The sequence below is a fragment of the Spermophilus citellus genome, assembly GCF_964194105.1.
Source record: "Spermophilus citellus genome assembly, chromosome: 8".
Taxonomy (NCBI): domain Eukaryota; kingdom Metazoa; phylum Chordata; class Mammalia; order Rodentia; family Sciuridae; genus Spermophilus; species Spermophilus citellus.
In genome coordinates this window covers 4,601,319-4,629,290 of record NC_138189.1, presented here as the reverse complement: position 1 = coordinate 4,629,290, position 27,972 = coordinate 4,601,319, and the positions used below count along the sequence as shown (strand labels likewise).

At 54.5% G+C, this 27,972-nt stretch overlaps 1 protein-coding gene across 1 annotated transcript; it reads left to right on the top strand.

Annotated features, from left to right (window-relative positions):
- On the top strand, positions 1 to 27,972 carry WFS1 (wolframin ER transmembrane glycoprotein). The gene is made up of 8 exons (XM_081303739.1): positions 1 to 156; positions 8,107 to 8,343; positions 14,703 to 14,785; positions 16,625 to 16,769; positions 17,951 to 18,121; positions 18,720 to 18,800; positions 20,818 to 20,963; positions 25,377 to 27,972. Exons 2-8 carry the CDS (start codon positions 8,112 to 8,114, stop codon positions 27,186 to 27,188), a joined length of 2,670 nt encoding a protein of 889 aa, XP_081159865.1. The 5' UTR covers positions 1 to 156; positions 8,107 to 8,111; the 3' UTR covers positions 27,189 to 27,972.

Here is a 27,972-nt window from a genome sequence, read left to right as displayed (position 1 = left end):
CCCTGCCCCGCCCCTCGGGCCCAAGTCCGCGCTGGCCGGCGCCCGCTCCGGTTGCTCCACTGCTGTGGTCACCACCCGGCGCGTCCAGCTGCTCCCGATCAACTTCGCGACCCACCAGAAGGCCTGAAGCGCCGCGTGAGGCCCTCTCGCCGGAAGGTGAATGTTGGGGCGGGGGGCGCGTGCCGGGGATGGGGAGGGTCCCGGAAGGCGAGGCGGCTCCGCCCGCCGCGGGCCTCAGTTTACCCTTCTGAGAAGATGGGTGGCCGGACCCGAAGGCCCCCGCGAGTTCCCTGAAGTTGGAGGGCAGGGGGTCCCGCCCGCCTCGCGATGCCCGAGGCGATCCTGCCCGGGCGGGCCCACTCCTCAGTACTGGCCAAGCCAAGCGCTGCCCAGGGAGCGCGCGCCAGAGAGGCCGGGCTCTGGAGGACCAGAGCGGGTGTCCCCAGAGGCGCCGTCCTGCTCGTGCCCAGCTGGCCGGCGGGATGTCGCGATGGGCAAAAGTGGGACATCTGCAGTCAAGGGGAGAAAGAATGTCCATGCGCTTCTGCCCTTTTTAATGTTTTATTCACTCAATACAATTTCACTCTATAGGTTCTTAATCAGAAAGACGTCAATCCTTAATGCTAGTCGCTGCAGTAGCCATAATCAGTTCACAGCAAACCATTCAAGATTAATTCTAAGCACCGCAAACACACTTAATCCTGACGGGCTCATGACAGACATGCCCTCTGCGTGCCAAGTCCAAGTGTCAGATCAAAAGTCTCAAGCCTTTTTTTTTATTATTGGTTGTTCAAAACATTACAAAGCTCTTGACATATTTCATACATTAGATTCAAGTGGGTTATGAACTCCCATTTTTACCCCAAATACAGATTGCAGAATCACATCGGTTAAGTCCAGCAGATGCACACTCACTCAGACCAGATGCACACTCATTCAGACCGCAGTGATCAGGTCAAGAACCCAGGCAGGCTTCTCCTGGGATGAAGCTGACCGCTGGCTGAGGAGGCTCTCCCCAGGGCCAAGATGTGGCTGTAGAGTTTGAGAGTGGCGAGGAAGATGCAGAGGATCAGCAACGATGAAAAGTGTCGGGATGTCAGTCCAGGTCCTCATCAGGCGCTCAGCGTGAGGGCATCAGTGTCGGCTGACTGAATGTCTGTTCTCTTGCTCCGTTATTTATACCAAATTTTGGGGATTTCGACCCCCTTTCAGTCCTTATCAGTTGCCACTGGATTTCCCAGTGACATCATTTACCCTGGGGTTAAAACATCTGGTCTGGTGGTCCCACCCTGATCTTTTTGCCTTTCCCTCTTATTGGGCGAGGAAGCCTGCCAGAGGCTTCACTGAGTTTGTCAGAGTGGGGATAAGTGACTTCTTTGTGCCTGAGGACCATACTGGAGGGCTCTGTCAGGCGTGCCTGGTGAGACTGCAGGTTTCAATCTGGAGTTTTAAAATGGATTTGCTTAGGCTCTAGCCTAAAGCCATCCTCACGGGATAAGATCCCCTCACCCTCTGTGTTCCCACCCAGGGCTCTGGTGTGCCCAGCCAGCCTGAAGCCTCCAAAGGGCTGAGGACCGTGGCAACCTGTAACCCTGTCTGGTGGGACCCGGCCTGGGCAGGATACTGCCCTGGAAACTTCATTTCTGGTTGAATAGATAGAGGCTTTCTGCAGAATCTGACCCAACCCCTCTGGGTGTGATAGAGAAGTTCCTCTCACCCCATTTTTTGCAGTTGATGTTATGAAATTCCAGGGAAAAGCATTTGTAGTTCCTTGGCGTCCCCCAAGACTCCACTCCCCCGCTGTGTTTAACCCTCTCAGTCAGGTGGGAGGTACAGCCTCCACTTAGGACAGTAGGTGAGGTAAGGCTTAGCTGGTTTGGTGCCTGCAGGTGATCAGCACAGCCAGGCCCTCTGTCCCCCACCCCAAGTAGTGTACCCTGCCCCCCTCACCTTGAACAGTGACCCCTGGCATTTGGCCCAGGGCTTTGTGGTTTGTAAAGGACTTTCCCTTCTGCCAGAATCCATCACTCACTCAAGGATCCCTCCCTGGTACCCTGGGTGCTGGCTGCCCCTGTTCAGTGCAGCCCTGTGAGGGAGTCCACTGGGGGCCCAGAGGCAACATGTCCACCCTCCCCACCTAGTACCTGTCTGCAGCTCTCACAGGAGCCCTTTCCATCTGACCAAGGATCTAGAAAGAGGTTCCTTCCTTCCTGCTTGGTCCTTTGTTCCCTCTACTCTCCCAGACACAGGCAGAATTGGCTGGGAGACTCCCCTTACTTTTCCCAGGTGGAAGTGGCTGGAGGGACTCTCAGTTCTGGCCTCCCCTGCCCCTTATAGGTCAGGGCTGGACAGGCCTTTGGGTCTGGTCACAAAGGGGAACCCAGCTCAGTCTTGGCCCCTGGAAATGCCTACAATTAGGACAGAAGCCAAACATGGTCCATAATGGTGGCTATAAAAACCATAACAGGTATAGAGTTTTTGGCTCTATATGGCACTGCTCCCCACCTCAGGAAGTAGGCTGAAGCCCCCAGCCATCAGCCAGGCCACCCTGTGCCTCCTTGTTCCTCACATTGTTTGTCACCTCCTGTCTCTCCTGCCTCCCAGTCTGCCCCATGCCTGCCCTGATGCAGAGCCTCATCTCTCCCTACGTGGCCTGCAGCCTCCTCTCTGGACTACCTTGTTTGCCTCTGACTCCAGACAGCCTGATGGTTTTTACCTCTCCTTCCCTCTGGCCTGTGGGGTCAGGTCCATTGCCTAAGCCTGGCATTTGTTCAGGCCTGGAACCTGCTCTGCTCTCTCTTGGCCTCTTCTTCCTGTGTCCCTTTCCCAGCTCCTGCACTTTGCCTGCCACACTCTGACTTGCTGTCCCTGTGCTACCTCTTCTCTTGGGTGTATCCCCTGCTGGAGTGCCCCAACCCCCACATACACACACATGCCCCCATGCTGTCTGCCTGGCTCTGGGCCTCATTATTCTGAAGTGGGCCTTCAGCTAGGCTTTTGTAGAGTCCCTAGCCTGTCCCTTCCCATGGTTTGAGGGACCCCTTCTGTGCTCTGTAGCCCCAGGCACTGCTCTTTGTGGTTGTTTGTCCATCTAGACTGGGCTGCTCAAAGACGCATCTGGCTCTGGATGCATCCTCTCTGGGGCAAGGAGGACCAGCACAGTGCCTGGTGTGAGACAGGCCCTCAGTCCATGCCTGCTGAGCAGCTTGAGCCAGGCCCAGACAGGTGCCAGGTGGTGGTCTGTGGCTGTCCACAGGCACAACTGAGGCCATTCCACTTTGAGTCTCCCTTTATTCCTGTGAACTTGTCACATTGAGAGAGCTGGACCGTTCCTTGGTTTGGCCTTTAATACTCTGGGCAAAAATAGGTACCTGGGAGCCACCAAGGGCTTTGTGTCCTTGTCTTGAGGTGCAGTTCTGTGCCAGGGTATTGGGTCGGGCCAGGCCAATGTGGACATCCCAGGCCAGGGACCTACTGAGCCCACTTCCTTTGGACTCAGTCACAGACACATTTTAAAATGCCTTTCTTTAATTTAAAAACATTGTATATTTATTATAGAAAATTAGGGAAATACATTTTTAAAGAATTAAAACAACCCATAATGTTTACCCAGAGATATCAAGTGTTAACAGTTTAAAAAAAATTTTTTTGGAGTTCTAGATGGACAGAATGCCTTCATTTGTTTATTTTTGTTAACGTTGTTCTGAAGATCTAACCCAGTGCCTCACACATGCTAGGCTAGAGCTGAGTTCAACCCCAGCCCTCAAGTGTTAACATTTTAAAAGCCATTTTCTTCTATATATTTTTGCAGATAAATTTTCTTTTCATTCTAAACAGACCCAGAATAATATGCTGCTTTAATCTTGCCCATCAGTGTTATGCAAACATTTCCCCCTTCTGTAAACATTCACGTACATGATCATGTTGAATAGCAGTACAGTGCTGTACCATGTGGAGAGCTGCATATTTCATTACAGATCATTCCGGATGCCAATGAATGTTGCTGGGGGACATCCTGTGTGTGAACCCCACAAGTATCTCCCTGGATTCCCCATCTTGGGATTCTGGAGGTGGAGGCACTGGCCATTTTCTTGGCTTCCTACAGGCCAGTTTCTAAGGACCCAGCTTCTAGAGGGTGGGGACCACCCTGCAGAGCAGAATCAGGGCTGGCCTGGGGGAGGGTCAGTGCATCTGGGCAGAAGACTGCACATGGTCATTGTGCTCTAGCCCTCAGTGGACTTGTGGTTGGAGCAGCCCTCTCTGGGGGACGTAACTCCTCAGCTGAGCTCCTTGGTGCTGGTGTTTGTGTTTTGATGGATAAAAATATGCCTTGGTGCTCACAGGGAAAGAATGCTAGCCATTCTGTGTTTTGCGATCTTTATATGATGGGTTCCAAGCTACTGCTCTGGCCATCGTGGCAGTGGGATTGCCTGGAACTGGGGGACAGAGGTGGGGGGGATGAAGCTTCTGCTCTGCCATCAGGAGTGCCAGGCCTTGAGAGGGACTTGCCTAAGATCACCCGATACATCAGTTCCTAGGTAGTGTGCCTTTCCAAGGCCTGGCTGCTCAGGCTTCTGACCCCATACATTATGCCCTAGTGAGTACCTGAACTGCTGCCCCTGCCTTAGTGGCACTAGTCAGAGAAGAAAGGAGCAGTTGCCAGGCAGGTCCTGCCTCTGTTGCTTCTTTCTGGCACTCCTTGTCCCTGTGAATAACCATATCCAGGACTTGTTTGTTTGCTTTGAAATAAGCTTTTTGATCTAAATCAGGCTTGGCCAACCCTCAGGGAACATGACAATTAATCCTCCTGAATTCATCCATTCTTACTAATCAGAGGTTTGGCTTTAAATGATTTTACTTTGACTGGAATGTGATATGCACATCACTTGACCCAGCCGTCTAGCTAGAAGCCGCATTTTCCTGAATTTTCCTTTTATAAGGTGTTTTTCAACTGAATGGGAATGTAGCGACTCCAGTTTGCAGATTGTTTTCTCTTCCATCACACCTGGAATCCCCTTCTCACCCTGACATGGAAGGTGTTATCCCATTTTCCAGGCGGGGAGGCTGAGATGGTGAGGTTAAGCAGCCACTCCCCATGGTGCTTGTGGTTTTACAACCTAGTCCTGTTGGCTGGGATGGTATCTGTCCCTCCTACCCCTTAGCAGAAGGGGGCTAATGGAGAATGTGTGTGTATCTGTGAGCAGATGAGGAAGACAGGGAATTCACAGAAGCAGCTGGCAGATACCTGCAAAGGTGTTTCTGGAGCTCGGCATGAAGGCTGTCCAGTAGGGATGGATGGGCTCCCCAGGAAGAGGTGCTGCAGGAGCAGAGTGTGAGGGTGGGAGTTGCCTGTTGCAGTAGACCAGCAGCCAGTGCTGCGGAGGGAAGGGACCTGGGAGGAGAGGGTGGAGGGAGCTTGAAAGGCCTCTTTTCCAGAAACAAGCTTGCTGCGGTTTGGGAATACAGGTGTGGACTTGAATTTTAACCTCAGCTCTGCGAGCTGTTTCATCAGGTCTCTCACCTTGGTTTCCTAGTCTGTGAAATGGGGTGAGGGTTGGAGATGAAGCAGGTTCTCCACTAGCAGCCCCTGGATGCTGTTGTACCTGCCTAGGAGTAGCCCCAAGGGAAAAGTATCTGGCGCACTGAGAGCAGAGCCGTTGTTATTAATGATAGGTGCCTTGCCATAAGCTAGCTCTCAGTAAAGCTCAGCTGCCCTTCTGCCTTTAGAGAAGGTGCCACTGTTTCTGGGGCAGGAGAGCCATGGGGGAAAGCGAGCTAGAACAAGGCTTTCTTGCTGACTCAGATGGTCTGGTGTCCTGCATGACTTTTGCTTTGTGTACCAGGCTGTGGGTTCACTTTCTCTGACTCCAGCAGGCCTCGCACTCCCTTAGTTCTGCACATGTAATTAAATGATGAGGTCTTCAGGAGTGGCCAGTTCCCAGAAGCTCAAAGTTTGGAGACAGCAGCAAGCCCTGCATTGATTTCCAAGCAAATTCATGAGTATTGGCAATGTTTTTTTGTTGTTGTTGTTTAAAGACATTGTTCTGGGGATGTTTTAATAGGGCTCAAAAAAAAAAAAACTAAACTAAATTAAAATAAGGGCTCAGTCCCTCTGAGGGAGGAACATTCAGATTGAAATCTACATTGTTCTTTGAACACAAATCTGATCCTTAGGGCCCCTTGGTAGCTGGGGATGGAACAAAACGGAACAGTCTGGAACTGATGGGACCTGCGGCCATTCCTGTTTTCCAGTGATTAGTCTAGAGCCATCTAGCTCTACCCACTTGGACTGACTTAGGGCTAAGAGCCAGAACCCTGGCCCCTCATGCAGCTGTGGTCATACTGGTCCTCACAATCAGCCCAAGGACAGGGTAGGATCCTCAAGCAGATGAGGATATTGATGCACAGAGAGGGACTTGGGCTGCTCAGGACCACACAGCTTGGTGGGCCCAGAGCCAAAAGGAAGGGGCCTTGGCAGGTGAGGATTGGGAAACAGATTTCCTCATCACCAGCCTCCCCTGCTCTGTGCCTCAGTTTCCTCATGTTTGATGAAGAGAGGAGCCTTGTGTATGGGGAGGGTTATTTGGAAGTTTGAAGAAAAAATCTCCCACGCCCCACAGTGTGCATGGGGCCTGACAATTTTAGGGGTCTGTGCCCCTGATTAAGGATCCTCTAGAGCTTTCTGCCCCATGGTCTGTGACTTGCAGTTGCTCTGAATTGTGTTGACACCGTTTTCCATGTTGCTGAGCAGCATGCAGCGGCCCTTTGTTGACTGACCCCTTCCCCCATCATGACATATGCCATGGGCTCTCTGTGCTCTCTGGTCTGTTCTAGAAGTCTCTTCATATGCCACCACCACCCTTATGCATTCATTTGCTTTTTAATAAGTGTTAGTAGCTGGGTGTTGAAGTTCTGTGACTCTCGTCCTGTGATCAGGGCCTGGTCTAGAAGGCTGTGGATCTGGGCAGTTCTGGTTGGAAAAATCTGGATTCACCAGGTGTGTGCCATCCCCACTCACCCTATCCTACCAATCTTTCCCTAAGTTTCCTCAATTTATTTAACTTTTACTTTATACCAAGGTGTTCATTTCCCAAAGTCCCCATAAACAATCACCAGAAACGAGGTGGCTTAAACCAGCAGTCTGGCTAGGTGTGGTTGCACATGCCTGCAGATCCCAGCAGCTTGAGAGGCTGATGCAGGAAGCTGGCCAATTTAGCAAGATCTTGTCTCAAATTAAGAAGTAGGGGGTGTGCTCAATAGTAAAGTGCTTGCCTAGCATGTGTGAGGTCCTAGGTTCCATCCTTAGCACTGTAAAAATAAATAAATTAAAAATTAAAAATAAAAAGGGCTGGGGATGTCATCTAACGGTAGAGCATTCTGCATTCATTCCCTAGTACCATAAACGATTCTGGAGACAGAAATCTAAGGTCAAGGTATGGGCTGTGGTAGTCCCTTCTGGAGACTCTGAGGGTCTGTTCCCTACTTCACCCCAGCTCCGATGGTAGCCTCAGGCCTTAGGTCTCTTGTGGCTGCACCCTGTAGCCTCTGGCCCTTGCTTCTCATGACCTCTCTGCACGTCTGTGTTTCTTTCCTGTGAGAATGCTCCGTGTTGATTTAGGGCCACTCTAATCCAGGAGGCTTTCATTTCAAGATCTTGAACTTCATTAGCATCTGCAAACACCCATTTTTCCAAGTCAGCTCACTTTTACAGATGTTGAATTATATCACATGAAGCTCCCACAGCCAAGCACTGTGCTCAGTGTTTCTCTGGATTATGTCTGAATGTTGTCATTCCCATCCTCTTTTCTCAGGTGAGGACACTAACACCCAAGGTCTTGTGGCTTGACCTGGTGAGGTGGGAACTCGGGATTTAAAGCCTAAGACCGAGGGTCTGAGGTCAGAATTGCTGCCCTGTGTGTCGCCCTAGACACCCTTAGGGAGTTGCTGTAGCACAGGGCTGCCTGCGGGGCTGTGAGGTTAAACGAGATCACAGGGTGCTTGGCAGCTCCCACCCATCTCTTTGCTTTCTTCTCTTTCGAAAAATGAAAAGCTGGCACAAGCTGGGTTGGGGGCCCTAGTGTGTCTGACCCTTTGCTTTTCTTGCAGGCAAGATGGACTCCAGCACCTCTCCTCTGAGCCCCTCCATCCCACAGCCTCCACCAGGACCACAGCCTCAAGCCCGCGCTCGGCTCAATGCCACTGCCTCAGTGGAAGAAGAGAGGAGCGAGGCGCCCCGAGCTCCCAGGCCCCAAGGTGGCCCTGGCCCAAGCGTCAGAGAAGCAGCTGCCCTAGCTGAGTCTCGGGCCCCTCGTGCCAGGAGCCAAGAAGAAATGGGTGGAGCTGGTAAGGGGGTAGGGCCAGGGCCAGCAGTCTTCAGCCCAGGCTGGCTGTGGCTGTTCGGTGACTCAGGTGGGGCTTGCTTCCAACTCTGCAGTCTTATTCAGAACCTCAGGTCTAAGAGCTGCTATGGTATCCTTTCTGGGTTCCCCTAATCTGCCTCCATGCTTTCCTACCTCCCCTTTGGCCACGTGGGAACCTCTGTCCCAGATATGGTATCACCATCTCACCTGTTCAATGCCACCTGCTTAATAAGGCTCTCCTGCCTCTGGCACTTTCCAGCCTGCTCCCATAGCAGGAATTCATGTTCTATTGCAGTGTGGCACATGTACACATGCATTCACATGCTTGGGAACAAGTTTCCAAAGCAGTATCTCCCTTCCTATGTGTTCTGGTCTATGTTCTACTTTGCTCCTGTGATTTAAAAATAAATGCTGCTTTGGGGCAGTTAAATTGACCTCATGACCTTCTCATGGGTGAAATCTGCAGTTTGAAATCCACTGTCTGCAGAGGAGGACCCCATCTTGCCGGGGTCCCTGGTTCAGAAGTGTCCTGGGTATTTAGTGGGGTGACAGTGTGGGTGAGTGAGCTTTGCAGTGACAGACCCATGTGTTCTCACTGGGACTTCTCTCTTTGCATCTGGTATCCCTGGACACATCCATAGCAGGTGAGGGCCAGGCCTAGGGTCACCAGCTGTACCTTGGGTGGGTCTTGTTCTACAGCCCCTAGTGGTTGTAGCAGATACTCCCTGTCTCCACTCTCGGCAGCTTTTGTTTTATTTCTTCTGTGTGCTGGACGCCAGGCAGGGGGAAGAGTTGGCATACAACAGGGGTGAGGCTGTGGGCAAGGATTTGGGTACCAAGAACAGCATCATCAAGGACTGGAGGGACAGGAGCAGGGAAGGTTCAGGGCTGCAGGGGCTGAGAGCAGGTGGGCAGTTGGAAGGAGTGTGGCCATGGCTCTTCTGGTTCTGTGAGGAACCCTCTTTCCAGCCTCTGTCATCTTCTCTTCCCTGAGAGACTGCCCCATCAGCAGGGCCCTTACACCATCCATGCCGAGGCCCTGGACCTGCTGTGTGCACCTGCTGTGGCTGTGTGCCAGCCCTGCCATAGGTGGCCCAGTAGTGACACACCTGTCACATGCTGCAGCCTTGCTAGCAGAGCTAGAGGGCTTCTGGGCTCCCTGTGCAGCTCCGGCTGGACACGCACCTCACCTCAGGCTCTTTTGGACTCTGCTTCTCTTTTAAAAGATCACCATGTTCTTCCAATTTGTCTCTAATGTTTCTGGGTAGATGCAGGTCTGAGCCTGGGATCTACCTGGCTGTAAGTCTTATTCCTTGTCTGTGCCCTTCCTACAGACCCCGGGGACCATGGTGGGTGTCCAGCCTGCACAGTCTGAGTCTTCATCGCCTCCCACCCACTAGTGCCAGATGACATATGCCTGGCAGCTATAGAGACACAGATGATGGGGACATTAGCAGGACCCTGAGGTGGACAGGGATGGTCTGCCAGGACACTACCCAGTATGACGACGGCTGGGAGTAAGACACTTCTGGAAGGGTGCACTGGGATGTGGCAGGAAGAAGTGAACACCAAGTTCCAAGACCATGGAAGGGGCGTGCAGCTGGGCTGAGACAGAGGAAGGGTCAGAGTGTGGGGGCCCAGGTCAGCTGGGCCAGTGGGGCCCTGAGGGTCGGGGCAGGAACGTTGCTGTGAGCATGAGGGGCTGGCAAGGCTCTCCATGGGGAAGGAGCTGACTTTCACCTTGAGGAACCGCCTTGTGCTAGAGAAGATGGGGGAGCGGAGCAGGAGAGTGAGGCTTTGGAGCCTGGAGCACAAGAAAGGTGGCCAGTCTGCCTGGCGGCTGGGCATGGACAGGGAAAGGAAGAAGCCAGGGTGACTTCAGGAGCCCCTAGATGGACAGTGGTGGCACAGCTGAGACGGGGCCCCAGGGGCAGGGGTCAGAGCTTGGTCCCGGCAGTGGGTGTGAGGAGGGGTCTGGAGCCAGTGCACTGTGGGTGCGCGCTAGATGCTGAGTGGGGAGCAAGCCATAGTCCCGAGCAGCACTCGGAGTCCCGCTGTCAACAGCGCAGGAAGACAGCATGTTGCGTATGTTGCCTTGCGCTGACCTGGCTGTTGGCTTGCGTGTGTGTTGTGATCCCTGTGCCGTAGCTGACACGGCATGAAGCAGGGTCCTTTGAGCTCACCCGATGGCCTCCAGGCCTCTTGGAAACCTGGCCGTGTGCCTCTTGGTTGTTACTTTAACCTCCTTTGGAGGCATTCCAAGCCTCCAATGTCGCCTCCTCCATGAAGCCTTCCCTGTCACCATTGATGTCCCCACCTGTCCTGGTAGAATGGAGTTGTCCTCGCTGTCCCTGGGGGTGGGCCTTACCAAGGGCAAGGGTCATGCCTTGTTAACTGGCTTCCCTTGGCTCCTGGCACTCACATTGGTGGGTGAGGGTGTGGCTGAGTTCACATGTCCTGTTTGGGCCTAGTGGAAGGGCGCCTCTCTGGGCAAGACCTGCCCTAGTACCCACTGTCTCCATCCCTGCACAGAGCTTGGCCAGCTCAGGAAGGCGGGACTGCGGTCAAGGATCCCTCACTGTGTTCCTTCCCAAGGACAGAGTTAGTGGCACAGAGGCTAATGGCATACTCCTTACATGCAAGGTGGCCCCAACTGCCCCTTGTGAGGAGCACCCCTTGGACCAGGGTAACCTCAGCTTCCCCATGTGTGGGAAACCTTGGTCCAAAGTGGCCTAGGTGTCCTGTTGGGACAAGGCCACAGCACTCTGCTCTGGCCACAGGGATGATGCCAACATACAGTGCATTTTTTGACATGCATTCAAAAATTTCAGGCGTACGCGGGTAGCGGCAGTAGTGTGAGAGTGGAAGCCAGCTTGCTGTTGCTGGCCAACCGGGGAAGGCTCTGCACGTGGTCAGCTGGTGGGGAAGGACCCAGAGGCTTGCAGCACATGGCCAGGATGGTCCTACACTCCTAATGGGCAGGAAGGTCCCTCTCTTCAACCCTTCCTCTACCAAAGGGAGCTGAACTTGGCAGTTCAGTCACTAAGCCCGGTGCATGCTGGGCTGTGGCTGTATTGGATTGGGGGAGACAGAGGAACGCCGAGGGCCCTGCTCTCGCTGCTGCCTTCTCAGCCCCCTTCTCTGTTGGTTCAGCACTTCCTAGCTGCACTGTAGTGCTGCATCAGAAACTAGGGTTTAGAGACAGGTAGGCCCAGGGCAGTGACTGCACCCACAAAGCCCCTGGAGGCTACCTCACAGCGGACAGCAAGAAAGGCCCAGTGGGCCACTTGGGAAGGGAAAAGGCCTCTCAGAACCGCTTTATGGGCCCTGGAATCATTGCTGAGTAAAGTCCCTGGGGGAAGTTGAGCCCAAAACTCTGCAGGGAGACTTGCCACTGTGTGGGGGTCACTGCACCTTCCCAAGGAGCTCTTCTTGCTCCTCTTCCACCATCACAAGCCTCTTCAGAGTGCCCTCAGGGGCTACATGCATTTGTTTTTTAACTGTATTTATTTTTTAGTTGTAGGTGGATACATATCTTTATTTCATTTTTATGTGATGCCAAGGATTAAACCCAGTGCCTCATATGTGCAAAGGCAAGCGCTCTACCTCGGAGCCTCAACCCCAGCCCCCACTTTTTTTTTTTTTTTGTAAATACTTTTTGTTCTTTTTAGTTCTATATAACTTTAGGATACATTTGACAATCGCAAAAGCATAGAATATGATTTGCTCCAATTCAATCCCCAGCACTTCCTCCTTCCCTTCCTCCCCTCCCTCTATTCTACTATCTTCCTGTAATTTACTTATAGATTTTTTAAAAACTAATATGGTGTGTCTGTAGTGATGTTGTGGTTCATTGTGCTGTGCTCACGTATGTGCTTAAAATTTGTTCAGGTTGATTCTATCCTCTTCCCTTTTCCATCCCTTCTTCCTTCTGAATGCCTTGTCTGCTCTACTGATCTTTCCTCTATTTTGATGAAACCTTTCTCTTTTTTCTCTTTCTCTTTTTCTTTATTTGTGGCCCCTCCCCTCATTTTGGATTAGTTTTCACATACCAGAGAAAACATTCAACCTTTGACTTTTTGGGGACTGGCTTATTTTTCTTACCATGAAAGCCCCGGGTTCCATCCATTTACCAAAAAATGCCGTGATTTCCTTCTTCCCGACGGCTCCCCGGTGTGTGTCCACTCATCTGTGGACGGCACTGAGGTCTGTTCCACAGCTTAGTTTTTCGAGTTGGGTCACTGTAAACATGACGTGGCTGCGTCACTGCAGTATGTGATCAGAAATCTTTGGGGTGCACAGGAGAGGGATGGCTGTATCATGTGGTGGTCCTCTTCCTAGTTTTTCAAGGACTTTCCATCCTGCTACCCGGGTGCTTCCTTTTCCCATTGCACTAATTTGTAGTCCTACCTAAATACCAAAAGGTGTGGCATACCTCACTTTCTTGCCAACATTTATTATCTGTATTCTTGATCATTGCTGTTCTGACTGGAGTGGGGTGAGTCTCAGAGTAGTTTTGATTTGCATTTCCCTCGTTGTTAGAGATGTTGAACAGTTTTGATGTATTGTTGATTCGTATTTCTTCTTTTGAGAAGTGGCTGTTTAGTCTTTTCACCCTTTTATTGACCGGTCATCTGGTGTTTGGTGTGAGTGTTCTGAGCTCTTCATAGATCCTGGACATCGACGCCCTGTCTGCACTTTGGGGTCATCTTCCATCTCCCTGCACTCTCTCCTAACTGGGTATGACACTCAGACCCTCATCCTTGAACCTCGCGCTTGTGTCGTCTTTGGCCACTTTACTGCTACTGCCTCCCCTGGAGCACGGGGTGCCCTGAGGCAGGGGCCAGTGGCACTGCAGCAGAGCCCAGCTCAGGGCTGGCAGAGACTGGAGCTGGGACAGCTGCAGAGGAAGTGGTGAGGAGCTGGCCCTCTGTATGCTGTGGCTAGGGACCAGGTATCACGTCCCTCACTTCTGCCTGTGGTCTCTGGAAAGAGTGAGAGGGCAAAAGCCTTCTGCCAAGCGCCCCTCGTGCTTCCCAGGTGCCAGAGCCAGGTGTCTCGTCTCTGCCAAGGTGGAGCGGAGCAGGGGTTGGAGTCAAGCTGTGGGACTGAGTGTCAGCCCTTAAATATTGTCTGCCTGAATCAAAGAAAGGAGCTGGTAAAAATGAGTAGTTTTAAAAGCTCTCTTCATTGCTGTGATACCCAGTGTCGATAAGGTTGTAATGGAATTGATGTAGTTGTATGATGTTTTTGTAGGTAACTTTTTAGGAAGACGAACAGAGCATGAGCCCTGTGATGAGTCATTCAATTGGAGAAGCTGTTAGGAAAATCATTTCCCACGGAAAACAAAGGGTGCACAGAATGGTCTGTGGCACCATTTTGTAAAGTAAGGGGCCACAGGGAACAACCCCGAGGCCCGAGAGAGTGGAAAGGCTGGCAAGCCTGAGCATGCCCCCTCACCCCATGGGAATTAGGAGCCACTGAGGTGGTGAACTCACTGTGGCGCAGTGTGGAAATTGAGCGAGTCATTGTGGTGCCCCACAGGTCACATGCTGGCCTCCTGACCTGCTGTGCAGTGCTGCTAGGAGGTGGGCCTTCGGGGGCCGGTGAGGCCATGAGGGTAGAGAACACACACATGGGAATAGTGCCCTTATAAAAGAGACCCCCGCCCCGAACTCCTTCACCCTCCCATGCAAGGCCCTAGCAAGAAGGTGCCATCTGTGAACTATAGAGGGGCCCTTGCCAGACATCATCTGCTGGCACCTTGATCTTGGACTCCCAGTCTCCAGAACTGGGAGTAATAAATTCTGTTGTTGTAAGGCGCCCCGTGTGTGGCATCTATCATAGCCCCGACAGACTGAGACACTCATCAGCAGAAAGCATCTGTACCAAGATGTCCGTACGCTGACTGTACTCTCCAGAAGGCAGGTGTCTGTGGTGACAATTGTTGGCATGCTGAGTCCTGCACATTCTTTTTGTCCAGGCCAGTGTCTTTCAAATGGAGCCCTTAGATTTTCTAGAGCTCCAGCAAGAGAAGGCCTGAGCTGAGGGGGACATTAGTGGGACTCAGGACTGTGCCTGTCCCTGTGCCTCCCATTTCTGCTGTCAGAAGTCACTGCGCTTGGTAGATGCTGCAGTCTCTGCTCTGGGGCTGTTTGGAGAGCTGGGAGGCAAACTGCCGCTCCCTGGCCCTGTCCTGTCTTTGCGGTTCTGTTGCTCCTGGCCTGGATTTTACAGTAAGTATTGGCACCACGTCTTCTGAAGGCCCTTCCTGCCTCCCCTCCACTCTGCCAAGTGACAAGGTCTGGCTTTTGACATTCTGTTTTTTTCCCTTTGTTAAAGGACCTATGAGGAGAGATATGGAAATCCCATTTGAGGAAGTCCTGGAGAAGGCCAAGGCTGGGGACCCTAAGGCACAGACAGAGGTGAGGACCACACTGTCCCCTTGGGAACTCAAGTTTCCAGCCCCAGCAGGACAGGCCTGGCCAAGAGCTCTGCAGCCCACAGAAGAGGAATGTGGAACCAGCACGGTAGTGCCCCAGCCATGTTCGGTGGATCCACATCCACAGTGCCATCCCCCCAGCACCCTGCTGGGCCGGCCCCCATGTCTTCCCTCAGGTCCGGCTAACACCTCGCCTTGGGCCTCCCCTCCTCTAAGATGCCTTCCCCACCTCCACATTCCTGCAGCTCCTTGATCCGTGCCCCTCCCACTGTTTGTGCTGCTCACTCTCGTCTCTGAGTGACCACTCTGTGCCTGACCAGAGTACTGCACAGAGCCCTCAGAGAAGTGACCATAGACGTGGGCTGGGTTTGTGCCGGTGCCAGAGACCCAGTGCCACATGGATGGGGACCCTATCCTCATGGAAGTGACAGGAAAGTGGAAGGAGCTGACAAAAAAGTAAACAGATGCTCCTGATAGAGGAAATAGCTGAGGGTCCTGGTGTCCTCCGAGGAGGTGCCATCTCTGCCAAGGCATAGACAGGAGAAGGGAGCAGGGGTCCTGAGGATAGAGAGGTCTTAGTGGGGTCAGGAACCAAAACACAAGGAGGTGCATGGGGGTGGGGGGGGACCTCAGCAGGTCATGGTCGTCTCAGGTTGTCTTCATGATGTCCTTAGAGGGGGATCATCATCATTCACTCTCTTTGAAAGAGCTTTAGTAACTTGCCCAAGTTCACTGAGCCAGGAGGCACAGCGCCATGGTTCATGCCCAGGTCAGCAGCTCCGAGACCTCCCACCTGGTCCTTGGTGTGGTGTGGGCGGTGTTGTCCCCACACTTCTTGCTGTTTCTCCTGTTGGTATCTGGAAATCTGGAGGGGGGGTGCCAGAGTCCAGCTTCCCGTCATTAATGTGGAGAAGCTGAGGGCCTGAGAGCGTGAGGAAGCGAGCTGTGAGCAGGTCTCTGCCTGGTGCCTCCCTCCAGCCTTGCCCGGCCCACCCTGTAGGGAGATCACCACATCCTTCGTAGCGGGGCTGCCAGAGGCCCCAGAGATCTGTCCAGAGCAGTGGCTCACCCTGTCCCTCTGCACTCTGAAGTTCTTCTATAGCCTGTAGCCTGGACATTCCAGGGTTGGATCAGGGTTGGATCACATACTGGCCCTTTTTGAGGCCCTGTCTGCCCTGGGCCTCACTTTGTCCAGAGAATGAGGGTCGACTGGGTTGGCCGGCATCTTTATTTTCATAAAGAGCCAGATAGTAAGTATTTTGGGCTCCATGTTCTGTCATACCCACCCAGTTTGACCAAGGATCACAGAAAAGCCACCATGCCTTCCCCACCTCCACATTCCTGCAGCCCCCCTACTGTTTGTGCTGCTCACTCTCGTCTCTGAGTGGTCCCTCTGTGTAGAGAATTTATTAAAAAAAAATCTGGCCAGTGGGCCAGTTCAGCCCTTGTCTGGCTGCCCTCTCTCCACCCCTGGTTTTATGTGGTCACCTGTTTTGAGAGGAGGTCTGTGGGCCGTCACTGTTGTGAGTTTCCCTCCTTGGGCTCTTGGTGGGCAGGAGCAGCTTGAGGAAGATCTAAAGAGTGCAGGCGCTGTGGCTCCTTCATCTGCCCAGGGTTCTATGCCTGCCTCACAGTGTTTTGGGCAGGAGCCAGGGCCCAGGACCTGCAAGAGTCCAGTCTAGTGCAGGCACCCAGTGGGACCCATTCCCACCACCTTTCTTCTTGGTCTGAGTGACATGGGGAGGGGACCTGAGGAGTGGGCTGTAGGAGTCAGGACAGGCGAGGTCCCAAAAGGCAAGACTGAGTGGTGTCTGGCTTGCAGGTGGGAAAACATTACCTGCGACTGGCCAGCGATGGGGACGAAGAGCTTAACAACTGCACAGCCGTGGACTGGCTGATCCTGGCCGCCAAACAGGGCCGGAGGGAGGCAGTGAAGCTGCTGCGCCGGTGCCTGGCCGACAGGAAAGGTGAGTCTGCAGGGAGCTCCAGCCGCTGCCTGAGGACGAGCAGTTTGTAATGCTGCTCGCTAAATGGACATCTGAGATGGTACACAGAAAACCTAGTGCTGGTGACACTGCTGGGAAATGAGGAGTGTGTTTGGCTAGTAGCCTTGTCGATTGAGACACTGTGGGGCATGATGGGAGATTTAACAGACCAAGCCATTTCCCTCCCCTTTGGTAGTAATTAACTATGGCCATCTTCCCTTCTGGGTTCTGATCCAAACTGAAGGATAGATCCTGGAGGCAGCTGCACAGGGCCAGCTGTACCGTGTTAAAGCAGAGTCCTGTGGGCAGAATTTCTGGTCCCCTGAGCTGTTTCCATCCAGTCTCTGAGAACAGTTGGGGACCATAGGCCCAGGAAGACCTACTCAGTTGCACTCACAGTAGAAGGAGGAGGACTGATGCTTCCTAAGAGCGGGCACGCAGGCAGAGGCGGCCGGGGTGGGGAGGGGTACTGGGGCAGTGGGAACCCAGAGGAGGCCATTTGTTATGGCATCCTGTTTGTGTGGAAAATTTGGGGTGTGTTTAGAAGGAGAAGTCATTCTTCCCAAGTCTGGTCCCCCCCCCCCCCCCCGGGAAGAGGTGGCTGCTGTCCCAGGTAGTGGTGGGTGAAGGGACAAAGCAGTGGACCCTATTCACCATTGCTCCCTCTGAAAGGGCTGCCACGTGGGAGATACTGCTCCCTTGGCTGCCCTCAAGGGCCTGTGCCTGTGAAGCACTGTAGACACAAGGATGGCCCTGCCATTGCGCCCAGCTGGTAGTGGTGCAGGGAGACTGAACTGGTTCGAGGCAGTTCTGTCTCCCTGGGACCCTGTGGCCCTGGGCAAGCCAGCACCTTGCTGTGTGCCTCAGCTTTAGACCAGCACCCACTCAGAAGGGTCTCAGAGGATAATGGGGGCAGGGAGCGAGCCAGGAAGACAGAAAGCCTTTATACACCTGCACGCAGAGACACTTGGCCATCTGCCACCAGACCAGCTGGGCCCCAGCCAGGAGAGCCGGTGCTGGGGGTGCTTGCCTCAGATGGCCAGTGTCTGGCAGCCAAAGTTGCCTGACAGATGTTTTACACGTTGCCTTCCCTGGCCTTTCAGAGCAGCACTGATGGGCCCAGATGGGCGGCAGGAGGACTTACTATTGCCTCTGTCTGTCAGGCATCACTTCCGAAAACGAGCCAGAGGTGAAGCAGCTTTCCTCCGAGACTGACCTGGAGAGGGCTGTGCGCAAAGCTGCGCTGGTCATGTATTGGAAGCTCAACCCCAAGAAGAAGAAGCAGGTGGCTGTGTCGGAGCTACTGGAGAATGTGGGCCAGGTCAACGAGCATGGTAGGCAGGCCACCACAGCACTGGGCCTTCCTGGGGCCTGGGCCTTCCTCTGGGGCCGGGACCTTCTCTCTTGGGGCCAGGGCATGCTTTATGGGGATTGGGGCCTGCAGTAGGGAGGTACAGCATGCTCACAGAAGGACAGCGTAAATCCTGGCTTGGGTGTTTGCTCATTAATCAAATTTGTGCTGAGCTCCTCCTTGTGTCTGGGCCAGTATACAGAGGTGACAGACAACTTGCCCTCACTGCTTGGGAGCTCACTGCTCAGTGGGAAAACCAAACCAATACATGATGCTGGCCAAAAGTGGTTGAGATCAGGTAGTGCCAACCAAAGAGGGTAGTGTGCCTAGGATGCAGTGACCTTGTCCCCAGGTGGGAGAGATTGTGTCATTCATTGAGTGGGAACATTGTAGGAGGTGCTGAGTCCACCTCATGGGGAAGCTCAGAGGTGGCTGCCAGAAGTGTGGTGCTTGTAAGACTCATGGGCTGCCATGAAGGCCCCAAGCCCTGGATCCCCACGGCTCACTAACGACCTCTGTTTGGTGGGCTTCAGGGCAGGAGACAGACAGCCCTTATTCTCAGTTCACTTTGTCTCTGGCAGATGGAGGAGCGCAGCCAGGTCCTGTCCCCAGGTCCTTGCAGAAGCAGAGGCGAATGCTCGAGCGCTTGGTCAGCAGTGAGTGTGAGTAAAGCCTGTACCTACCAGGGTGGCACCGGGGCTTCCCGCCTACCTCTCAGCTATGGCATCTGCTCCTTCGGGTGGATCCCAGGCCTGGGCCACAATCAAGATTCTGGGGGATGTGAGTGGATTCTTGGTCCTGTCTGTTTGGGTGCTAGTGCTCTGGACACTGGGATCTAGACCCTGCCCACCAGGCTGTCCAAGCTCCAGCAAAACACACCTGCAACATGACAGCCCCTGCCATATGAGAAAGACTGGCAGGCAAAGGTGTGGGAGCCCACACCCACGGTGCCTACATGAGCTGGAAAGGGTAAGGAGGGGTCAGCCATGAACAGCAAGAGGAGGCGCTCCAGGCAGGGGGAAGAGAGTGGGTGTAGGTCCAAAAGGGGATCTGCAGGTGTGTGCAGAACTCGGCCCCAGCTGGGCACTGGGAGGGGCAGAGCTTGCACAGGGAGGGGAGAGAGAGGTCTGAGGACCTGCTGAGCTGCGGGTGCCTTTGGCTTTCCAGGATCAGAGAGCCTCACCTCCTCTGCATGCAGCTCCCTGGCCTGACCATCGCTCCATCTATGTGGAGTGGACTCTGCAGTCTAGAGACCCCGGGGCTGCTGTCCTGGAGAAGACAGATGGGGGTGTCACTGTAGAGATTTGAGGGGGTCTCCGGAGGCAGAACAGCCCTTTATTCAGATTGCAGGCTCTTGACACGTAGCAGAAAAAAAATTTAAGAATGCATCAGATTTTACAAAGAGGAGGAGCTTGTTAGAAAGGTGAAGATACGTTCATTTTCAGAATGTGGCTCGCTCTCAGGTGAGAAGCACCTCTGGGGTCTCAGGCTCTTGTTTTAAAGGCGACTCCATGAGGGGTGGGCATGGGCAGGTGTGTAGGGTGGTCGTCCTGGTGATCACAGGGTGGCATGTGGGTCCAGCTCTTCTTGAGATCTTCAGGTTGAAGTAAACTTCTGATCTATGGATACTGTGTGGAAAGTACCCTGTAAGATACCGTCTATCTTTTTGCTTATTCTAGAAATGTACATGGTAGTACGTTGCACAGGGCAGTTTTTATAAGTGAGTGAATTAAGATTTGTAGGTTTCTCAGAAATCTGGGAGTGACAGGCCTGGGGGAAAGACTGACCTGGGAGGAGAGGCCCGAGGAACTTGAGTGCAAGGCTTTCAGATGAAATCCCAGTCTCCTTTTCCTTCCTGTGTCTCCTTCCTGCCTGTCCTTTTCCATTTCTTTTCCATTTCTCCTTCCTCGGGGGAACAAGAGGGCTGCTCAGCACTAACAGGCGGGCTTAGGCGGAGCCCACACCTGAGAGGGACTTGGGAGGAGAGGTGTTCACAGTTGTGACCCCCTTGTGTCAATTCCTCTGCACACCATCCTGGGCAGCCTGGAGGAGAACTTCTAACATGGACGCACCCTGGGGGACTCCCAGCCCTTGTCTCGTGTCTGTTTTCCCCACTGGGAGCCTGGACTCAGGCATGCTGGGTTTCCTAGTATTTCCCAGGGCTTAGAAGAATGCCCAGAGCATACGGACCCTGGCAGACAAGTGCTGGACGGAGGTCACCGGTTGGCTCTCAGTGGATCATGTTGGATGGGGGCTCGGAGGTGGTGGCTGGCTCCTGGGGGACTTGTCACAGTGTTGTAAGAGCCCTGGTGAGCACCCAAGGGAGAAAAAGGGAGTCAGAGGCACAGGAGATGTAGGCTGTTGAAAGCCTTGGAGCTGGGCCCAGAGGCCAGGCGGGCTCCAGGCAACAGGAGCTGGGTGGGCCGGTCACCTCACATGGAGAATGGCATGTCACCAGGGCCAGGGGCAGCGGTGGAGGTTGGAGTGCAGCATGCCCACCAGTTCCTCCCCATATGGCTGGTCTTCATCCGTAATCACACCCAGGGAAGGGCTTCGAACCTCATCTCGACTCTTGTCCCAGCAGGGCCACAAGCCACTGTGCCCTTCCTCAGCTGCCCAGGTCAGAGTCACAGTGGGTTGACAGTGGGGAACCCCTGTGCTGTTTCCTCTGTGCTGCAGCCAAGAACTACATCGCCTTGGACGACTTCGTGGAGATCACCAAGAAGTACGCCAAGGGCATCATCCCCAGCAACCTCTTCCTCCAGGATGATGACGACGACGAGCTGGCTGGGAAGAGCCCCGAGGACCTGCCACTGCGCCAGAAGGTGAGCCAGCCAAGCACGCTGTCACCCTCCAGGAAGCAGTGGGAGGGACATCCTGGAGGTATGCCGCTTGTCTCTTGGGTTGTCCTCAGGGTCTGCTAAAGACGTGTCCTCAGAAGGAGGCCTCCTTAGGCAGCCGGCTCAGAAGCCAAGGAGGTTCTGAGTGACCAGTGCTGCGGTCCCTCTGGGGATTTTTACGCACAGTGCAGTGTGGACAGCCGGTGGAGGCGTTGGAGCTGGACTTTTTGTTTGACTCGCCACAGAGAGAAATGGATTATCGATTTGTAGCACAGGCCAGAGGCCAGTTCCTTGACACAGAGTGCTAGTGTCTGGCAGGCCAGGCCATGGACCTGTTTGCTGGGCCACCAGGGCTCAAGGATCCTGAGGGTTGGCCAGCGCCTGTGTGGGGGATATGGGCACACCTGAGGATGGTGAGCAATACGATCGACGGGAGTGTGGTGGAGGCAGAGAAATCAGAAATGCGGCCCTGCACCCTGCCTTGAGAGCTCCTTGGGTTTGGTCCATGTGGGTAGTTTGGACTACAGACACACCGAGGCCATGGCCTTCTCACGGAATTGCCCTGGTCAGCCCACAAGGTTGAATTAGATGTGTCCTTAGCTCACTCTGTAGGGAGAACGGCACTTCTAGGAGTTGGGCTGTCAGGGCAGCACGGGGGCAGTTCCTCCAAGCAGGGGACGTGTCATGAAGCCCTGGGTGTGGGTTACCCAACATTCTTCATTTCTGAGTGTTCATAACGGACCGAGAACATGGATGGACCCATGGCTGTGTGAGAATGGGGTGACCAAGTTAGGATGGGGGCAGCAATAAGGTGGCTCCGCTGCAGGCCAGCAGGTGGTCAGGTGAACAGGCAGCATGCGGGAGCCAGGAGTGGAGGAAGTCGAGCAGGGGCAGGGGAAGGCAGAGAGGAAGAGGAGAGGCCACAGCCAGAGGGCAGTGGCATAACCAGGGACTGGGTGCTAAGCCCACATCTGGGTCTGAGTCCCTGACGAGCACCTAAGGCTGGCAGGTCCCTGGGGTGATGAATTAAAGGCCTTGCCCTTTCCACTGAGGACCGGTGGTGTGTGCAGGGCAGGAGAGACTGCGGTCTGAGACAGGGTGGTATAGCCACAACCCAGGGAGCCTGCCCCGAGCCCTGAGGGGTCACAGACAGGATGCCTTCGCTTTCTTACGGGAGAACGGATCTAGAGTGCTTGGCATGGTTCTTGGCAAAGAGGAGGCATCCCCAAATGCCAGTGAAGGTCAGAGGTGACGGGTAAGTTGGAGAAGACCTGGGCCAGAGCATCTCAGCTGTACATGCAGGGTGGGTGCCAATGATCCTCCACCCAGAGTGCCCGCCCTGGTTGGGGCAGCAGGTGGAGCGTCACTCGCTCCAGGCCATGAGTCCAGTGCTTTGAGCAGTTGGAAGTTCTGTTTGTTGTGACAGGAAGTAGTCAAGGTCTGTCTGCTTTCATCTTTGGGGCCGTCAGAGCCTTTTGACTCCCCAGCAGTGTGTCTTGGTAAAAAAAGTCTTTGGAAAGAGGTAAGGAACCATGACAAGCATCTCACAGCTCCAGAGCTGTCTAGCTTATAGTGGCCTTTCAGAGGACTGAGGGGCACTGTTCTGGGAGCGGTCATCCACACTCAGGAAAATGACAGATACCTCCTTGTGAGTTGATGTCCTTCCACAAACAACTTGGCTCCAGAGGCCAAGCAGCTCTTCTTGAGCTGGGGGTGCAAGTTGTCGCCCTCTTCAGAGTAAACAATAATGTTCTAAAACCCTAACACGTTGTACATTAAATTATTGGAAAGCCCAACAAGTGAGCATTTTCTCCAGGTGAGAACAGACCTGGCTGGAGGCACTCACCTGCCCTGCATTACTAACGGCGGGCTCTGCCCATGCCTGGCCTGGGCGTGATGCTCCTTCTCGGTTCTCGTGCCAGCTGACGGGCTGCTCGCGTGCTCCTGCACAGCGGGCCCTTGATGTTCCTTTCCTGGAACTGGATTCCTCACTGGTGTTTTTTGAATTATTATTTCATGTGTTCTCCAGCCCAAGGTAGAGTTTATTTTAATTTATTTAGAAATTCTCTATAGAAAAGGACACTAAAATTTTAGTCCCACAGTTTGGTGGATTCCCAAGAGAAAGGGCTTGGGCAGAAATTGTGGGGACCAGAGTTTGGAATCTTAAAAAGGAGAGCATTCCTGATCACAGAGGCTCCTGGGGCAGGTGCTAGACACCTCAGGGTCTCAGGTTCTAGAAGCTTCATTGTCTTTTACAGGTCTTTGTACCAGGCTGTCATGTGACCGCCTCAGCATGAAAAGTAGTGGGTGGTTCTGAGCCTTAGACTTCAGGTACTTTAACACCAGCCCCTTGGGCACTGTCAGGCCACGTCCTCCAGGCTGCCTGGGCTGGTCACACAATAGAGATGAGGGGCGTAGCAGCCCAGGGCACCTTAGATTCTCCTACTGACTGCAAGGTCCGCCTACAGGATGAGCAGAGCCGCTGGCACCCCACTGACTGCATGGCTTTGGGTTCTAGCCAGCTGCTGGCTAATGCCAGAGGGCTCTGCCCAGGCAAACCCTAGAGGAGGTGCACTTTCATAAATCCTGGTTTGCTTTCTGGCGTGTGTCAGAAATACGTCCCAAGGCTGCTGCCCTGCCTGATCTCCCCATGACCTCTTCCCAGAGGGGTGGGTGTCCCTTTGTTCGTAGGAAAGGGTTGTAGCCCAGGGAGCAGGGGAACCCTAGCTGTTAATCAGCTCATTCACTTGTTTGCTTGTTATAAAACATACTGAGGAGCCAGGCACAGTGGCCACACCTGTAATCCCAGCAACTCGGGAGGTTGAGGCAGGAGGATCAAAAATTAAAGGCCAGCCTCACAACTTAGACCCTGTCTCAAAATTGAGAAGACCAGGAATATGACTCTAAAGCACCTCTAGGTTCAGTCCCCAGTACGAATAAAAACAAAACAAAGCACTCAAGGTGCTGTCCCAAGACACCAGAAGAACGAGGCTCTTCCTCCACAGGTACCCGTAGTTGTGTGCACATGGGCCTCTTGAGCTCCATCCCTCTCTGCCTTAGCAGTCAGCCTACTGTGGCTTCCAGGTGTTCTGGTCATTGTGAATCAACAGCCAAGGCTCATGGCAGATGAGGGCCACCTGCATGTGGTCACTTCCTTCCGTTCACCAGGAGTCTTCCTGAGCCCTCCAGGGAGGCCATGGGGGAGCCTGTCCCGGGGAGTGGGGGCCGTGCTGCTCCCTGGCCCGTTGCTAATGGTGAGCAGCTGCTCTCTGCCCCTCACAGGACTGGGCCCTCTAGGGATCCACTCCCTGGTGTTGGCCCAGGCCCTGGACCCTTCCCTGTGCCACACACCATGCTGTGTGAGGACGGGCACTGTCCACCACTTCCTCTGTCCTCTCCACCCTCCCCCTCTTCCCCATGCCCTGGCCAGGCCTGGCGCTCCAGGGGATCTGTGGTAGGCACGTGAGGCTGTTCTGAGTGGCAGAACCGCCCCCTGCTTCTGAGGCTGCCCCGCCTTGCTTCCCATGGCCCTTCCCCCGGAGTGTGCTTGGGTTTTCAGGTTTTGTTGTGATAAAAGCCACGAGTTGCTTCTGACCTTTACACTAGATACTGACTGGGGAGGGGAATTCAAGGCGAGGAGGGGGGCTGCATGGACTGTGTGTCTGCTGTGAGCAGTATGGGGGGTGTGTGTGTGTGTGTGTGTGTGCGCATGTGTGTGTGGTGGGCAGCTGGTTGCCAGGGCTGCACCTGGCCCCACTGCAGCTGCATCGGCTCTTCAGTCAAGAGAGAGCTGCTCCCTTACTGCCCGCATTCGCCTGTGCTCTCCACGCTGCCCAGCCGCCCTCCAGGGCTGCCATGCTCCCCCCTCTGTGGAGCCCAGCAGAGCCTTTCTAGTAATGGCTGCTGTCCCCCTTGACTGACAGGGAAGCGGAGGCTCAGGGAGAGACGCCCTTGCCGTGGAGGCAGAGGGAGATGCAAACCTATTCCCAGACAGGCAGCCAAGGGCTGTTGGCCCTTTACGCAGGAGGCTGTGTTGGGGCAAGGAGGGGAGCTGGCTGGCCTCCTCCAGGTGCGTGAGGTCTCCCAAGGGAGACAGTCACACTTGAGTTTTGTCTCTCTGGTAGAAGGTGGGGAGCCAGGCCCGGGGTGGGTAGAGAAAGGCTCTAGGGCCCAGAAGAGGGAGGACCAGGACTTGTGGGGGGTGAGAGAAGGTCCTGGGGGGTGCAGGGTGTGGGGAGCACTTTTTCACCTGGAGGCGGGTGCCCGGGTGGGAGGACCTGCTGGGACAAGGTGCCAGGGGTAGGGAAATGGTGGAGCAGGCTACCCACTGTGCAGAGTGAGGCGAGGGAGGGCAGTGGGTCCTTGTTCAGGTGACGCCAACGCAGCCTCTCCTCACAGGTGATGAAGTACCCCTTACATGCCATCATGGAGGTCAAAGAGTACCTGATCGACGTGGCCTCCAAGGCAGGCATGCACTGGCTGTCCACCATTGTGCCCACCCACCACATCAATGCCCTCATCTTCTTCTTCATCATCAGCAACCTAACCATCGACTTCTTTGCCTTCTTCATCCCCCTGGTCATCTTCTACCTGTCCTTTGTGTCCATGATCATCTGCACCCTCAAGGTGTTCCAGGACAGCAAGGCCTGGGACAATTTCCGCACCCTCACTGACCTGCTGCTACGCTTCGAGCCCAACCTGGACGTGGAGCAGGCCGAGGTCAACTTCGGCTGGAACCACCTGGAGCCCTACGCCCACTTCCTGCTCTCTGTTGTTTTTGTCATCTTCTCCTTCCCACTGGCCAGCAAGGACTGTATCCCCTGCTCGGAGCTGGCCGTCATTGCCGCCTTCTTCACAGTGACCAGCTACATGAGCTTGAGCAGCTCGGCCAAGCCCTACACCAGGAGGGCCCTGGTCACTGAGGTGGCTGCTGGGCTGCTCTCCCTTCTGCCCACCATGCCCGTGGATGGGCGCTACCTTAAGGTACTTGGGCAGACCTTCTTGACTGTGCCTATAGGCCACTTTGTTGTCCTGAACGTCAGCCTACCCTGCCTGCTCTATGTCTACCTCTTCTACCTCTTCTTCCGCATGGCCCAGCTGAGGAACTTCAAGGGCACCTACTGCTACTTGGTGCCCTACTTGGTCTGCTTCATGTGGTGTGAGCTCTCTGTGGCCATCCTGCTGGAGTCCACTGGCCTGGGCCTGGTCCGCGCCTCCATTGGTTACTTCCTCTTTCTCTTTGCTCTCCCCATCCTGGTGGCCGGCCTGGCCCTCATGGGCGTGGTGCAGTTTGCCCGGTGGTTTGTGTCCCTGGAGCTCACCAAGATCCTGGTCACCATGGCAATCTGCATTGTGCCCCTGCTGTTCCGCTGGTGGACCAAGGCCAGCTTCTCTGTGATGGAGATGGTCAAGTCCCTGACGCGGAGCTCCATGGTCAAGCTCATCCTGGTGTGGCTCACAGCCATCGTGCTCTTCTGCTGGTTCTACGTGTACCGCTCAGAGGGCATGAAGGTCTACAACTCCACCCTGACCTGGCAGCAGTATGGCTTCCTGTGTGGACCCCGGGCCTGGAAGGAGACCAACATGGCACGCACCCAGATCCTCTGCAGCCACCTGGAGGGCCACAGGGTCACGTGGACAGGCCGCTTCAAGTACGTCCGGGTGACGGAGATCGACAACGGTGCCGAGTCGGCCATCAACATGCTCCCGTACTTCATTGGCGACTGGATGCGCTGCCTCTACGGCGAGGCCTACCCATCCTGCAGCCCTGGCAACACCTCCACGGCCGAGGAGGAGCTCTGCCGCCTCAAGCACCTGGCCAAGCACCCCTGCCACATCAAGAAGTTCGACCGGTACAAGTTCGAGATCACGGTGGGCATGCCATTCAGCAGCAGCACCAACAGCACCCGCGGCCACGAGGAGGACGACATCACCAAGGACATCGTACTGCGGGCCAGCAGCGAGTTCAAGAGCGTGCTGCTCAACCTGCGCCAGGGCAGCCTCATCGAGTTCAGCACCATCCTCGAGGGCCGCCTGGGCAGCAAGTGGCCCGTCTTCGAGCTTAAGGCCATCAGCTGCCTCAACTGCATGGCCCAGCTCTCGCCCGCCAGGCGACACGTGAAGATCGAGCACGACTGGCGCAGCACCGTGCACGGTGCCCTGAAGTTCGCCTTCGATTTCTTCTTCTTCCCGTTCCTGTCAGCCGCATGAGCAGCCGCCACAGAGGCACCAGTGCATGTTGCTGTGAGGCCTCCCGAGCACTGCCCAGCCAGATGGCGCAGCCCCGTGCCGCGTGTGCGTGTGCTCCCATGTGCCGAGGACCTTTGGCGTGTGCTCAGGGCTTCGAGGACCTTTGGCTCGTGTGTAGACTGCCCAGGGGTGAGGGTGGCTGCTCCCTAGCTCTGTCCACCTTGGAGGCCGAGCCCTGCTGGAATCGCATGCAGTCTTTGCCCACAGTCCTGGCCTTTCCCAATGAAGCTGGGGTGCCAGGCTAGACCAGAAAGGCCCCGTGTCTCACAAAGCACTTTACAGGTGGTATTCTCCCCCTCCCCCGCGTTGGTATACCCTGTTGGCCCTGGCTTACTTTTGTGTTGGGTTTGTTTTTTAAAGAACCATTGCGTGTTTGTGTACTCCATGATAGCATTTCTTATTTATTTGGTTATTGCTAAGCCCTGATGGCTGTTCGCCTCTCTGGGGCTGCACTGCTGCCTGCATCCCAGCATGTGATCAAGGCCTGGCTGAGTCCTGTGCTCTGAGCTGGGTGAGGCAGCCATGGGCAGGATATGCCACACTGAGCTCTGGGAACCACACCCTGCCTCGTGGCTTTACTGTCCAGCAGGTCATGGATACGTTTGTGCCGGATTGCCTGAATCTACCAGGACTTGGAAATAAGGAGCACCCTGGGCATCCCCACTGCTCAGGAAGGTTGGCCGTGTTCAGTACTGTAGAGCGGCTCAGAGTCCTCCCACAGCCGAAATAAAGAGCTTTTGTGAAA

What these genes read in the sequence shown, in the direction of transcription:
- WFS1 (XM_081303739.1), top strand. Translation starts at nt 8,112, where the DNA reads ATGGACTCCAGCACCTCTCCTCTGAGCCCCTCCATCCCACAGCCTCCA. An exon ending in GTGCCTGGCCGACAGGAAAG is followed by an intron (nt 16,770 to 17,950) that starts GTGAGTCTGCAG and finishes TCTGTCTGTCAG; the next exon opens with GCATCACTTCCGAAAACGAG. An exon ending in GCGCTTGGTCAGCAGTGAGT is followed by an intron (nt 18,801 to 20,817) that starts GTGAGTAAAGCC and finishes TCTGTGCTGCAG; the next exon opens with CCAAGAACTACATCGCCTTG.